The sequence below is a fragment of the Staurois parvus genome, unplaced genomic scaffold (assembly GCF_062004578.1).
Source record: "Staurois parvus isolate SC_StPar_1 unplaced genomic scaffold, SC_StPar_1.0 ptg000017l, whole genome shotgun sequence".
Lineage (NCBI taxonomy): Eukaryota > Metazoa > Chordata > Amphibia > Anura > Ranidae > Staurois > Staurois parvus.
Genome location: NW_028317813.1, coordinates 12,154,894 through 12,170,614, shown reverse-complemented (window position 1 = coordinate 12,170,614; position 15,721 = coordinate 12,154,894). Strand labels below are relative to the sequence as shown.

At 39.8% G+C, this 15,721-nt stretch overlaps 1 protein-coding gene across 3 annotated transcripts in view; it reads right to left on the bottom strand.

The window, feature by feature from the left end:
* Window positions 1-436: 436 nt before the first annotated feature.
* CNPY2 (canopy FGF signaling regulator 2) overlaps window positions 437-15,721 on the bottom strand; it is a 37,825-nt gene continuing 22,540 nt past the window's right edge. For 2 of the 3 annotated variants that reach the window (XM_089679807.1, XM_089679824.1), the window contains 5 exons: window positions 15,527-15,584; window positions 10,449-10,564; window positions 4,504-4,701; window positions 3,771-3,867; window positions 437-618 (listed from right to left, as the gene is read on the bottom strand). In XM_089679807.1, coding sequence (XP_089535933.1) covers window positions 575-618; window positions 3,771-3,867; window positions 4,504-4,701; window positions 10,449-10,564; window positions 15,527-15,584 — 513 coding nt within the window. In that variant the 3' untranslated portion in view covers window positions 437-574. The remainder of the gene's footprint in view (window positions 619-3,770; window positions 3,868-4,503; window positions 4,702-10,448; window positions 10,565-15,526; window positions 15,585-15,721) is intronic. The other variant, XM_089679815.1, reaches the window with a different exon arrangement.

The window sequence follows — 15,721 nt, the reverse complement described above, 5'->3', positions numbered from 1 at the left end:
CTTTGATTATTTACAATACCCGTGTTCCTCAATGGACTTCAAGAAAAAGATTTTGGGTTAAGTACAAAAATCTTATTTTTTATAGTGGCTATAAAGTAAAATATTTTTCAGTGCTCTTTAGTTATGTAGGAATTAGTAATTTGGAATTTGATTTATTGATTGGAAGAACAATCTGAACCTGGCTAAACATGGGTCATGTGTTGCAAGACTTAAGAACCAAATATTTGTTGCGTAATTTTACTTAGTGGACATTATGGAAAAATCCAGATAATATGTCTAAGCTTATTTTTTCTTTGCCTAGACATGAATGAGCTGGTTTAATCTTGAATATAGCCATAATGACAACTTAGTTTTTAAACATACAGAAGTTTATTTTGTATACATTCCAAATATGTATACATTCCAAATATGTGTACAAAAGACACATCAAGCCACGTGAAAAAAATTACTTGTTTTATTGTAAAAAATATTTAACAAAAAAATGTATTCTACCCCATTCACATTACCCCTTTGTTTATTCTCTGTAAACACTAGGTGAAGCTTTATGAACCAAGATAGAATCAGCAATGGCAGGTCAAAGTTCATCATGGGTTATATGTATAGCGTGGTCGCAGAGGTCTAAATACAGGGAAAACAAATAAGTGATATTACAAACAGAACAAATATAGAATAAAAAACAATTAAAAGTGTAGAAAAAAAAAAGTAGAAATCTCTGTAATAGAACACATAGTTAAAAAAAAGACAGGCTTTAAAGTGTTACTAAACCCAGGACCCTGCAGTCACTATATCTGATCTCCCGCAATACACAGAACATGGAAATGCAATTATTTTAGTAAATACCTTTTCTCATTAGCAGTTAGAGCAATCTTGTGACTTCTATCAATGTGCAGCACAGCACACGTTAAAGACTGTTGTTTTCTTTCTGCTCTTTTTTCTTTTCTTTTTTTTGCTATATACATTGGAGAAGGGCTGACTTGGTACCACATTAGTAATACTTTTTTTTCAGTTCACAATATGTTTACTGAAATACAAAAATGATAGTAGCCAATGATGGAGCATCCTTCCATTTTTCACGGCCCCATCATTGGCTATAATCTTGTAATGTACTAGACCAGAGGTGTCAAACTCAATTTCATCCCAGGACGGATCCGCATTATGGTTGCCAGTTGTATTTGTAAGATTAGATGTTCACAGTACCTCACCCCCTGCCCCCCTTTTTTACATCAGATGTCAAGAGCCCCTCCCCCCCATCAGAATTCAACAGTCCCCCACCCTCTCTCACATCACAGTGTACTCTCTTTACCTTATGCTGCTGCCAGGAAGAAGTTGGGGGTGGAGCTGAGAAGCAGAAAGTGCAAATGATGGGGTGCTGCAGCTGCACAGAAAGGAGCGGGATCTGTAGGAGTTCTGTCCTCTCTACTGCCGACTGCTGAGATGGGGGGAGCAGAGATGAGCTTCTCCGTGACTGCACAGAGAAGCACAGGATCTGGTGGAACAGCTTTGTTCTCTGCTGGCGACTGCTGAAACAAGGTGGGGGCGGAGAACAGAGAGGGGGGTACTGCAGGAGAGGTGTGAGGGCCACATGAAAAATGGCCAGGTAGGCCAAATTCAGCCCTCGGGCCTTGTGTTTGACTGTGTTGTGTGTACTAAACTATTAGTGGTGTTAGATGGCTTCCTTCTTTGTTTGCTTCTGTTTATAGATAAAGGTTATAGAATTGTGTGGTATTTCAGGATATTTTAATCCGTTTTTTTTTTAAAGTGGTTCTAAAGTCTCAAGGTTTTTCACCTTCAAGCATCCTATGCATGAAGGTAAAAAACCTTCTGTGTGCAGCAGTCCCCCCAGCCCCCCTACTACTTATCTGAGCCCCACAGCGATAGAGCAATGTCAAAGAGAACCTCAGCTGTCCCAGGTCTCTGCCTCCTCATTGGCTGAGACATCAGCGGGAGCCATTGCCTCCTGCTGCTGTCAATCACAGCCAGAAAGCCAATGAGACAGAGAAGGCAGGGCTGAGCCACGACTGTGTGTGTGAATGGACACACGGGGTAGAGGCTTGGGAGTGGGCATGCTTTGGTGTGCCCATAGCAAGCTGCTTGCAATGTGGCACCCGACATGAAGGAGGATCCTGGAGTGCCAGCGGGGGACCCGAGCAGAGGAGAATCCGTGCTGCTCTGTGCAAAACCACTGCAACTGAACCTTTAGTATCGTTTTCATGTTATATTCATTTCTGTATTTTTTAATTGTTGTCTCCTTTGCGTCCTGTACAGTCTGCGTTAATATTTTACCCTCTTTTGGTCTTCTGGTAATAATTAATGGATGTGCTACCAAGTCAGCCCTTCTCCAATATATATACTGAAAATAAATGTAATAATAAAAGCAACACTAATGACGCCACCACAATTAAAGACTTTTAAGCTTCAATATATAACATTTTTATTAATTAACTGTTATACAGTGTATCTAATTTTATTCTTCTATCTTCTACCAGAGCCCACTGTCACAGTTTTAAAAGAGTGCAGCCATGTGGGGCTCCACCTACATGGCTGCGTCATGTGAATGAATGCCTACAAGTACCGTTATCCTTTGCAGCTGATAGATTTTAGTTCTCTATGAACTGCGAAGGAGCTGGTGAGTCCATTGATCTTCCAGGACTGAGGTAACTCCCGACCCATATTGGAGGTACAGGCAGACAGCTACACTGAGAGTCTAAAGAAGCCTGACATTGCACCCTTGATTTGCTGACTGCAGGTCACATAGTTACAGCAAGGCAACGTTTCAGAGTCTCACAGGACCACATGCCTGATGAAGGGGTCCTGCGAGACTCTGAAACGTTGCCTTGCTGTAACTATGTGATCTTTCATTAAAACATTTGGACCCATATTGGTGATCCTCGGTGTGCTGGTGACCTTCTCCCTTGCTGATTCTGTTCGGTTCCAGCCGACAGTCGCTGCAGCACCCACTTATACACACAGCCATTTTTAACGCAGGAACGTGTGTGTTTGGATTGTACACTTGCATATGGGAATAAAAGTATTGCATTTCCACTATAAAAATACAATGTACATCGCTTCCCCATAACTTTCCTTTGTTCAACCTTGGTATTGTCTACACATCTTTACTGCTATAATACTTTGGTTTGGTTACAACAGCACAGGAAATTCTGTCTTTACTGAACATAATCCAGCCCTAGGTCCAAAGTACTGTCAGAAGTAGACGTAGAGGCCCAGGAACATGTCCAGGGTTATGCAGAGCGCGAGAGAGAATCTGCCAGGGGCATATAAACCACATTAGGTTTAGCACATTGGGCACACTATCAGGGACTTGCTGGACACACCGAAACCCTGCCAGAGATATGCTGCACACATGGGGCTCCCTGCCAGCAACACAGTGAAAATTGAATGTATATTGTCAGGTGCATACCAACCACATTGTATGCTTCGTGCAGAGGCATGCTAAGTACATTTTGTCCACTCCACACCCTGAGAGCCATATATGTGACAAATGTATTGTATTTAAACGGTTTATGACAGTGTGATAGAATCATCAGTAAATGGGAGGTTTCTTAACAATTAAACCAACATACTAGAATTCTAACAAATTTGAGTTCACCAAGACATACTTATTCCCCAACATTTTTACATTACTGCCATCTAATGAACATGTACAGTTTGCCTAGTAAAAAAGTTGGTAGTAAAACAAAAAAAACACAAAAGATGACCTTTAAACCCAAATGCAAAAACTAATATTTAATTGTACTATGCAAACCATTTACCTGTACGTTTACTGCACAGTTTGTCCTTTACATTTTCTGTTTCACGAGAGAAGAATTCAAACAGTTCATCTTCATGTACTTCAACAATGTGTTCACACTGGAAGCAGAAGAAAAAAAAACCCTGTCAGCTTTTTATGCCATTTGTTTTCCTTAGAGGAGATTTCCCTTTACTTCCTGTCCCATAGCCAAAACAGGAAGTGAGAAGAAATTCCAACAAAGTAAATCCTGAGTGTTCCCATTGGAATATTTCCCCTCTTTTACTGTTCTGGTGTCAAACCAAAATTTGGAATTTTCTTTTACTTTCGCTTTCGATGATAAATGGTAAAGACAAATAGGGAGGGCAAATCTGTCTAATGGGGGACACAAACCGCAATAAAAACTGGCTGGTGTTCTAATTAATCTCTCCCCACTCTTTTTAAAATTAGGAAAAAAGGTTTTGCCTTTAGTTACACTTTTAATGATGAATGACAAAAGAAAGTCTTTTTTACTACAGTAGACAAACTATCAGTTTTTTTTTTATTGCCATCTTTGTCTTCCTGTCCAACAAACTGCCCTGGTGTCACAGAAACAAGTAATAAGGGTTCACAGAAAGCAAAAAAAAAAAAAAAAAATCTTTTAGATGTTTTGGGTAGAATAATTTATGACACATACATCAAGGTCTGGTAGTAAGTATTTTTTAACAGTACTTGACTAACGAAAAAATGTCATCATGCACTTTAGCAGTGATACTCACTGTGGACTTCAAGTTGTCGATTACTTTTTTATCAATGTTTGTTGCAGATGCATCTAACTTTTTGCCATCCCGAGAAAGGACTCGCACGTAGGTTTTGCGGTGTGTTTCTGGGTCTGTCTTCTCACCATACTCTGTCATCTTTTCACACACATGCTCCAGTAGCTCAGTAAGATGAGTTTCTGATCTGGCATAAGGTACCTACAGTAAACACAGTAAGGACAGCAGAAATTATTTGCACCACATTCTAGCTCCATTCACAATATTTGAGTACTGGATGAGTTAACCACTTGCTCTCCTGAGGATTTACCCCCCTTCCCGACCAGCCCATTTTTTGCGTTATGGCGATACGTTACTTTGACTGACAATTGCGCGGTCATGCAACACTGCACACAAATGAAATTTAAGTCCTTTTATTCCCACAAATTGAGCTTTTTTTGGTGCTATTTGTTCTCCTGTGCATTTTTTATTGTTTGTGCTATAAAAAAAAATAAAAAGACCAACAAATTTGAGGAAAAAAAAACACTATTTTTAACTTTTTGCTATTAAACATGTCCAGTAAAAAAAATAAAAAAAAATCTAATTCTGTCATAAATTTTCACCAAAATGTACTTTGCTATATGTCTTTGCTAAAGAAAAACTCAATATGTGTAAAATAATTGGTTTATGTGACAGTTATAGCATTTACAAATGGCGGTATATATACTGGGATTTTTATTTTTACTACAATCAGTAACTTATAGAGGGACTGTGGCAGACATTCTGACACTGGTGGGGATCTGACTTAGTGTCAATGACATCCCCAGTGACACCAATACAGTGATCAGTGCTAAAAAAAAAAGCACTAACACTGTACTAATGGCATTGGGCAGGAAGGAATTAACATGAGGGGCAATCAAAGGGTTAGCTGTGTGCAGGGAGTGTTTTACTATGGGGCGGTGTCAGTGTGCTTCACTGTAATCACACTGCTCTGGATGGCTGTACTGTGCATAGCCATCCAAAGCAGTGTGCCCAAGCTGACAGGGAGGAGAACTGTTAGTAAACAAAACAGTTATCCTCCCCGTCAGAGATCTTTGGAAATCACCGCGTGCCGGCGAGTAATTGACAGCTGCGGCCGCCCCCTACCAGGAAATGCAAAATCACGTGTATATATGTGATTTTGCGCACACGTGCCACCCTGAAGCAGTATTTCTGCTATAGGGTGGTCGGCAAGCAGTTGAAGTGGTTGTAAATCCTTACATACACCCATTGAAGTGAATGGCCTCAGCTGAGACACAGATGAAACAAAGCATTCTACATACATTTTACTTTGCAGTCTTCTCTTCATCAATTCAAAAGGGCTGAATTTAGATAAAATCCTTCTTAGGCTCCATGTACATGAGCCTACCCTGACCACGGGAAACTGCAAATCATGGCAAAATTGCCGTTGCCATGTTTTGCGATTTCCCACAGCTGCCTCTCAAAATGTTCCTATCCTGAATGCGATTCTTCTGCGTTCAGGAGAGGGAGGTTTAACCTCTCCTAACCGCAGCAGCTGCTAAACTCTGCTAAAAGCCTAGGTGTACATGGACACATAGGTTTTTATGGAGTTGAGTTTAGGAGCTTTGGCAAAAAAATGCCAAAAGCTCCTAAACTGGAGTTTAGCAGATGCTGGTGTACATGAGCCCTTAATCTGTCAGTATCACAGAGGAAGGGCAGGGAGCTGCAGTTAGAACGCTTGTAAACTGTGTGAGAGCTGATTGGAGGAACGAGACACACCCCCTCTACACACTGCACAGAAACAAAGGAAGATGCAGAGCTGTGTTGTAAGTAGAGAAGCTGTGTGCTGAGCTCTCTCCCCATCTTATCTTGGGTGTCAGGAAAACTTCTCAGAAGTGACACATGCTGATGACATTTGAAGCTTTGGAGAAAGACAAACACTATAGATATACTGGTATGCGCTTTGTTCAGATTTCATGACTGAGGTTTACAACCACTCAAACAGAGTAAGGTGTCATTGATTCTGTGCAAGAGAGGACTTGGTCACAAGGGTTCACCAGGTGAGACGTACAGATAGACAACAGACTAGTAGGTGTTTATAGTAGGCCAGCAGTAAACAGACATATGAAGCTGATCTTAGCCTAACCTCAAGTAAGAGAGATATATTTTTATTAACAAACATCAGCTATCTCCAGTCAAAACTTTTTTTTTTTATGTTTTTGGACAGTGTAAGAAGGGGTTAGAACAGGGGTGGGCAAACTTTTTGACTTGAGGGCCGCAATGGGTTCATATATTGGACCCGAGGGCCGGACCAAGAGTAGATGAATGATGTGTATGTGTCATCCATAGTAAGTATAGTAATATTCCCCCATAGTAAGCATAGTAATTAATCCCCCATAGTAATTCATCCCCCATATAGTAATTCATCCCCCATATAGTAATTCATCCCCCATATAGTAATTCGTCCCCCCATATAGTAATTCATCCCCCATAGTAATTCATCCCCCATAGTAATTCATCCCCCATATAGTAATTCATCCCCCATAGTAATTCATCCCCCATATAGTAATTCATCCCCCATATAGTAATTCATCCCCCATATTAATTCATCCCCCATATAGTAATTCATCCCCCATATAGTAATTCATCCCCCATATAGTAATTCATCCCCCATATAGTAATTCATCCCCCATATTAATTCATCCCCCATATTAAGTCCCCAAGTCCCCCCTGTGTCAATTCACTTACCTTTGCTCTGCGCGTTCCTCTCGCCGTGTTCCCGCGCCGTTCCGGTGTAGCATGAAAATCTGTCTCCTATGAGGATCTGTCCCCCTCGAAGTATCTGCGCATGTGCCAGTTTCAGGCATTAGCAGCCGATCGGCGATCTCCGGCACATGCGCAGATACGTCGAGGGGGACAGATCCTCATAGTAGACAGATTTTCATGCTACACCGGTCTTCAGGGCGGACTGTGAGAGGAGCCTAGCTCCGCGGGCCGGATTAAAAGGTCCGCCGGGCCGTATACGGCCCGCGGGCCGTAGTTTGCCCATTGCTGGGTTAGAACCTCGGTCAACTTTGTATTGCTTCTAGTATCCCCGTTTTGGAGATTTCACCTCAGGAGAGGAGTCAACATCTCTCCATTCCCTGCCAATCTGATGGGTGTCAGACAGAATAGGAATTAATGGGACACAGGCTACAATGAAACATTTTTCAGTAGAGCGAGGATGGATTAGAACCTTTCTCAGGCTTTTATTGCTATCGCCTGTATCATAAGAGAGATTTTCTGTCAAGTCTGGTTTAGGAGACAGGTGTAAGAAAAGAAGGATTAAAGTAATATTAAAGGCTTGGTTTTTGTTTTGTTTTTTTAATAATAAACATATCATACTTACCTGCTCTGTGCAATGATTTTGCACAGAGTAGCCTTGATCCTCCTCTTCCCAGGTCCCCCACCAGAGCTCCAGGCCCCTACTTCCTGCCTAGTGCCCCCATAGCAAGCAGCTTGCTCTGGGGGCACCCTTTGCAGGCTTGCTCCCGAGCTGCTGCTCTGTGTGTCTACTTATACACGGAACGCAGCTCGGACCTACCCCTGATCTTTCCTCATTGTCTCACTAGCTGTAATTGACAGTAGTGGGAACCAATGGCTACCGCTGCTGTCTCAGCCAATGAGGAGGGAGTGACCCGGGAGAGCCAAGGGTCTCATGCCCATCGTTGGATCAGGAGTTTTAGAGGGGGGGGGGGGGCACTGCACACACAGAAGGTTTTTTTTTTACCTTCATGCATAGCATACATGAAAGTAAAAATCTTGAGTCTTTCCAACCACTTTAACTGCTCTGTCCCCAGGCCAATTCTGGCATTTCTGTCATACATGTATAAATTAGCATGCTTTTTTTGTAGAAAATTACTTACAACCCCCAAATATTATACATATTGTTTAAAAGCAGAGACCAAGGAGAATAAAATGGTGGTTGTTGAAATGCCGCACGACATTTGCAGAGCTGTTTTTAAAATGCTAATTTTTAGGAAGAAATACACTTTATTGAATTTTAGTGCAAACAAACATGATATAATACCCAATTGTTTAGTAAAATATAATGTTACACCGCGTAAATAGATAGTGAGCATGTCATGCTTTAAAAATGTGTAGGTCCGAGGAACAGCACCAAACTACGGTACCTAAAAATCTTCATAGGCGAAACTCTAAAAGCCTTTCCAGGATACCAGTTTAAAGTCACACAGGAGGTCTGGTGCTAGAATGATTGCTCTCGCTCTGGCGATCGCAGTGATCCCTCACATGTGTGGTGCGATCCTCATTTACGTGTGTGCAGCACTTAAATATGTTTTCACATTTGCGCGTGTGCACAGGATATGGTGGTGCTTTATGTTTTTATTTAATTATTATTTTTTTTTACATTTCACACTGTCCATTTATTTATTTAATTTAACCAACTTTATTGCTATCACAAGGGATGAACCACATCTCTTATGATAACAATAAGCATGACAGTTCCTCTTTATGGAGAGATCTGGAGTCTATAAGATCCCACATCTCTCCTCTGCTCTCAAAAAAGTGTCTGATCAAATTGAGATCAGTTTGATCAGATACTTTACAAGCTGCTAACAGCTTGTAAACATCAAACCAATATCAGAAATGGCAAAATCCTCCTTGCTTCTGGTTTCTTACATCACAGAAGGGAGCTGGTACGAATGTACCTTCCTCCCCCGACTTGAGAAAGTGGCTCTTCGGCCATAGTTTGAAGACCCCTGTCCTGAACTATGTTCACTTGACACAGGAAGGAAAGGAATCGGCTCCATGGTAAAATGATAATAGGCACTGAAGCAAGTACTAAAGGTGGGTATACACATATCAAAATTCGTCTGGTCCAGAAGGAACTGGATGAATTGCGATCCGTGCGTGCCTCTCTCTGTTCAACAGAAGTCACAGCACTAATCAGTGTATTCTGACAGAGGACGAGTCCCTGCTGTCACAATACAATAGTGCAGCAGAGGAGATCCCTGCATCCATATCATTTGTATGGATGCAGGAATCTGTCAGGTTTTTTTTTTTTTGGTCAACCAGTGTTCTCGCAGTGTATACCCAGCTTTAGCAAACAATAGTGGTTTTGGGTCAGTTTCATTTGTTTTAAAGTCAATACATTTTTTAATTGATGTTATAATTTTATTTATGTTATACCTTTTGTTTAAAATTAACCATTTTATATAGGTTGTACCAAACTGGATCCACAGAGCATTGTGCATTTTCTAAAAACAGAGCACAGTAAAAGCCATTTGCTGCATACTTTATATTTGACTTTAAATTGTGTAAGTAGGCAGGCAAAAGGGGATAAGCCAATCCAACCCGTTACGGCTCCATTCACACTAGCGTTTCTTTTAAGCATTTTTAGTAGAGATTTAGTAGCATTTTAGCAGCATTCAGAAAAGTTAGCATTTTATTAGCGTTTTTACAGGACATGTAGAGGAAAAAAAAAAAAAAGCTAGAAAGAAAACTGTTAGGAGCAGTTTAGTAGCGTTTAACGGTTTTTTTCTGCTGGAAAAACACTCCAAAAAACTATTTTTTTCTGCTTCTAGACGCTTAAGCTTAAAAAATGGACACATAGGATAACACTATTTAGCTTTTAGAAGAAAAAAAAATATGCTGATAATAGCTTCTAGGAGCTTAAAAAAACACCAGTGTGCTTGGAATCTAAGTGTATGTTTGTGTAAATGTCAGCCTTGAGTTATTCAGCTCTGTAAATGAGTCTTTTTTTCAGAAAAGCAGAGAGATTGGAAAACACATAAAAAGATGCCTGCAGCGCCTCCTGCTGAGTGAAAAGAGAATACAATATATTCATGCAAAGGTTTGTTTCACAGAAGAAATAATTTAAAAAAATAAAATTATTTGAACATAGTAAACCAATATATGCAAAACTCCTTAATATTATTTTTAATCAAAAAGCTGGTAATTTGCCTTACTTCTATTACCGACTGGGACCCATCTGGATTTATTCGAAAAGATCCTTTCTGAATTGTCCTCTTTGGATTCACTTGAGAGATTTCCCACTCTGTTTCATCAACGAGAGCCCGGCAAGCTGGTTTAAGGAGAGACTTTTCTTTATTCCATGTGACAAAGTGAAGAATGTACGGTATATAATTTTGTGTGTATGTACATTTTCTACAAAATGTTTAAAGCATAACTAAAAGCAAAACTTTTTTTAGTTTTGGACAGAGAGGAGAGGGATTAGAACACTTATTGGGTTTTTATTTCTGTCTGTGCCCGTTAGGGAGATTCACCCTCTTTATTTGTCCCGTTTACCATTATCACTGAAAATGAAAGTAAAAGAAAATCCCAAGTTTTGGTTTATCCTCACAACAGTAATAGAGGGGACATCTTCCAATGGGGACACCAGTTCTGGTGACCTGAGGGGCCCAAGGGATTCCCTTAATTTGCAGGGATTTCCTCTCACTTCCTGTTTTGGCTATGGGACAGGAAGTGATGTTAAATCTTCCCAATGGGACACACATGGCAAAAACTGACAGGGGTTATAACCCTCCCTTAGTTTAATTACAAAATGAAAAAATAGTTTTACCTATAGTTCTACTTTAATTCAGGAGTTAAATATTAAACACTTTCAATGTCAATAATAAAAAGATTCAATACATCTTTAAATGATCTACTGAGAACCAATTCTTATTCATAATACAGAAAGTAGGGTTTTTCTTTTTTTTAATAATTTTTTTAAACCAGCGTGTAATATTGATATTTTGTGTGTGGGTATGTATGTATGTATATATATATCTATCTCTATCTATTATATATATATATATATATATATATATATATATATATATATATATATAAAAACAGATTTTATGCAAAAAGGAGAAACAAAAACACAAAGCATGTAAACAGCAGCCTTAAAAATATGCCTTTATCTTTTACTAAATTATGTCTTACCCTGTCCCACCCTCCCCTAAGCTAACTGCACAAATCCCCAGCCCAACTACTTACTTACCTTGGTTCCGGAGTCTTAGTGCACTTCTGTATTAACGTCAGCTGCAAAATTCTCTTCAGTGTTGACTTTAATGGAGCCATATATTGAGGATATCCAATCTTAGTATACAGCCCCATTTAAATCAAAGGGAATCATGAATGGGACCAGCACTAAAATGAATGAGGAAATTTGAGCCTAGAGGGGCTGGAGGGGGATGATAGTTTAGGAAATTAAATAAATAAAAAGCTACATCTATACTTTAAGCTCCACCTGCTGGCTGCATATTAGAAAAATATTCTAAATGAAAAACACCTAAAAAAATTAGATTGCCTTTAGCTTTTGTGTGACATTTCTCTAGAACATAACAATGTAAAATCAAGTGCAAAAATAAAGAGAACACAAGCAAAAGTGTTAGGATAACAGATGGGAAGATGGTGTTCATCTGAGGATGCATTATTGTTAATGAAATATTAAAACTACCCTACAGCATAATAAAAGGTGTGAACCACGTGCACCTCTACCATGCACTACCTCACATTTTTACCCTACAAAACCATAATTATAAAGCATTGTGATTCCATCACAGATATACAACACAAAAATAAATACCTAACAATCAAATACTAGTGCCCCTAGTGTCCATAAGCATACAAACAAAATTGCAGGAAAAATCGTTCTTTGCAAAAGAAAAAAACGATTCAATTTTTGAGTGATGTCATTATACCAAATTAGTGACTACCTTAATTTTAGTATGCTTTATGCTACCATGCAGGTAGCATAACCAAATCCAAAAACAGGTAATAATGGCACTAGTACCAGTGTTGGTAGGAGGCTATAGAACAGTTTTGTACTTCTTGTAATAATCTCTCTATGCACAGCACAGACTTGCATGAAAATATGGTCACTCTAGTTTCATGACATACACTAGTGACAGTATATTCATTTTACTAGCATGTTTCAAGTGTCTACTTCGATAGGCTCCAGGGCCATTTTGGAGAGGAGAATGTACATATAGCCGGGCTTGCTAAGAAAGAAAAGGACACGCAACTAAGAAAAATGTGTGATGCTGTGGGCAGGTTCCAACTGGATGGTAAAATGCACTGTTGGTGCATTACAGAACATTTTGCTCTGCTAGACTTTTTTTTCCAAACCTGCCCTCAAGTCCCACCAACGGGTCATGTTTTGTAGATATCCACAAAGGCAACAAAACTGCATTTCTGAAACAATAACTACCAAAAATGGTGATGGGATTTGGCAACATGAATATACACATAAACTGCATGTTAGGGTTACTTTATCACTTAATTATTTTGAACAGAAAAAATCTCTAGCCTGCAATACTAAAAAAAAAAAAAAATAATAAAAAAATAAAAAGCTCTGCAGCTCCCCAGCTCTGAATTTTGGACAGCCTAGATCAGAGGATCCCTGGCTACCAATGATTTCTGCAGGGACTATTGTTTACAAATTTTATTGTGCAAACTTGCAATGAGATAACTGATTATCTAGTTTTAAGATGGTTGCTCTTTAAAATTCCTTGTACAGATAAGAAAAGACATCAAGAGACCTGCTCTTAAAAGCAAACTATAAAGTGACCCTTAATCTATTAGATAACAATTTCAAGAAATGTGGGATTTCAAGTTAAAGAAAAGTTTAGATTGCTCCTACAACATAGGTTTTGGAAAGATATACATGTAAACTAATTTTCCATCACCTTATAATATCTGTACACATTTCCTGTACTTGGAAGCATCAGTTCACTGCCATCTGTAGCAATACATGAATTTTATAGTAAAGAAAAGCACTGGTGTTTATGAATATTAATGTTTTTAGAAAGGTGTTTGCACAAAACCCCATTCAAGTCTTCCAAGGACTGTGGGAAGCCTACAACTTGATCAGCCTGTGATAGGTCTAACATGCAGGGCGAACAAAACTGAAACTGGTAGACCATTCTGAGGCAGTTGGTCCTACCTTCACCTCTTGACTTCCAAGCAGCGAAGGTTATTTCACCAGTTATCTGTTATTTGTTTTATGCTGTTGGGGTGCACATACAGTTGCAAGAAATAGTATGTGAACCCCTTGGGATTACATGGAGTTTTGCATGAATTGGGCATAAAATGTGCTCTGAACATCATCTAAGTCACAACAATAGAAGAACACAGTCTGCTGAACATAATACTACAGAAACATTAGATGTTGCCATGGTTTAATTGCACATAACATGTAAACATTCACAGTGCAGGGAGGAAAAAGTATGTGAGGCCCTAGCTTAATGACTTCTCCCAGAGCTAATTGGAGCCAGGAGTGAACCAACCTTGACTCCAATCAGTGTGATGATATTGGATGTGTTGCTGACAGCTGTCCTGCCCTTAAAAAACACACACCTGTTTTGGGTTTACTGGTTTCAAGAAGCACTGTCTGATGTGAACCATGCCTCGCAGAAAAGAGCTCTCAGAAGACCTACGATCAAGAATTGTTGACTTGCATGAAGCTGGAAAGGGTTACAAAAGTATCTCCAAAAGCCTTGATGTTCATGTGTCCACGGTAAGACAGACTGTCTACAAATGGAGAAAGTTTAGCACTGTTGCTACTCTCCCTAGGCGTGGTCGTCCTGTAAAAACGACTGCAAGAGCACAGCTCAGAATACTGCATGAGGTAAAGAAGAATCCCAGAGTGTCAGCTAAAGACCTACAGAAATCTCTGGCACATGCTAACATTTTTGTTGACACATCTACAATAAGGAAAACATTAAACAAGAATGGAGTACATGGGAGGACACCACGGAGGAAGCCATTGCTGTCCAAAAAGAATATTGCAGCACGTTTGAAGTTTGCAAAAGAGCACCTGGATGTTCCACAGCACTACTGGCAAAATATACTGTGGACAGATGAAACCAAGATTGAGTTGTTTGGGAAGAACACACAACACTATGTGTGGAGAAAAAAAAGGCACAGCACACCAACATCAAAACCTCATCCCCACTGTAAAACATGGCGGAGGGAGCATCATGGTTTGGGGCTGCTTTGCTGCCTCAGGGCCTGGACGGATTGTTGTCATTGATGGGAAAATGAATTCCAGAGTTTATCAAGACATTTTGCAGGAAAACGTACGACCATCTGTCCGTCAAATGAAGCTCCGCAGAGGATGGGTGATGCAACAGGACAATGACCCAGAGCATACAAGTAATTCAACAAAACAATGGCTGCAACAGCACAGAATACACCTTCTGGAGTGGCCCAGTCAGAGTCCTGACCTCAACCCGATTGAAATGCTGTGGCATGACCTTAAGAGAGCGATTCACACCAGACATCCCAAGAATATTGCTACACTGAAACAGTTTTGTGAAGAGGAGTGGTCCAAAATTACTCCAGATCGTTGTGCAGGTCTGATCTGCAACTACAGGAAACGTTTGGTTGAGGTTATTGCTGCCAAAGGAAGGTCAACCAGTTATTAAGTCCAAAGGTTCACATACCTTTTCCTCCCTGCACTGTGAATGTTTACATGTTATGTGCAATTAAACCATGGCAACATCTAATGTTTGTGTAGTATTATGTTCAGCAGACTGTGTTCTTCTATTGTTGTGACTTAGATGACGTTCAGAGCACATTTTATGCCCAATTCATGCAAAACTCCACGTAATCCCAAGGGGTTCACATACTTTTTCTTGCAACTGTACATAGCCAGATCTCTGCAAGCAGTGTGTTTTTCAAGCAATACTCACAATGATCAGGCAGGAATCAAGCTATGTAGGAGTTCCAAAAGAGGAACATTTGTTATAGGAAAAATCTGAGCTGGTGCTGATTGTTCCCATTCCTAAGAATAAAATGGAATAAGTATTTCACTGCACACATGCTTTATTCCACGTACTCCGAGTCAGACAAAAAAGCTGACACAAGGCTCAGCAGAACAGCAACCAAGGATGGGAATATGTATCATTACCAGTTCCCAGTGAGATATCTGCTAGTCTAAAGCTAGCCTCACTGAAGGCAGTACATGCACTATCTATTTGCAAGCCAGGATGAAGCAACATATCACAGTCTATAGAAATGAATGGTTATTTACCTTCATCTGTCTCAACTGGTTTTGTTGGGAGTCCCCCTCCCCCAATGTAAGATGCTTTCTATTTAAATGAGAGGAGGAGGTAGATTAAGCAGAATTCTTCTACTATAAGATGATGGCTGCTGCAACAGTAGAATGTATATTAAAGCGAGAAATGTATTTTTTCACCAATGGGAAACACTAACACACAAACACCTT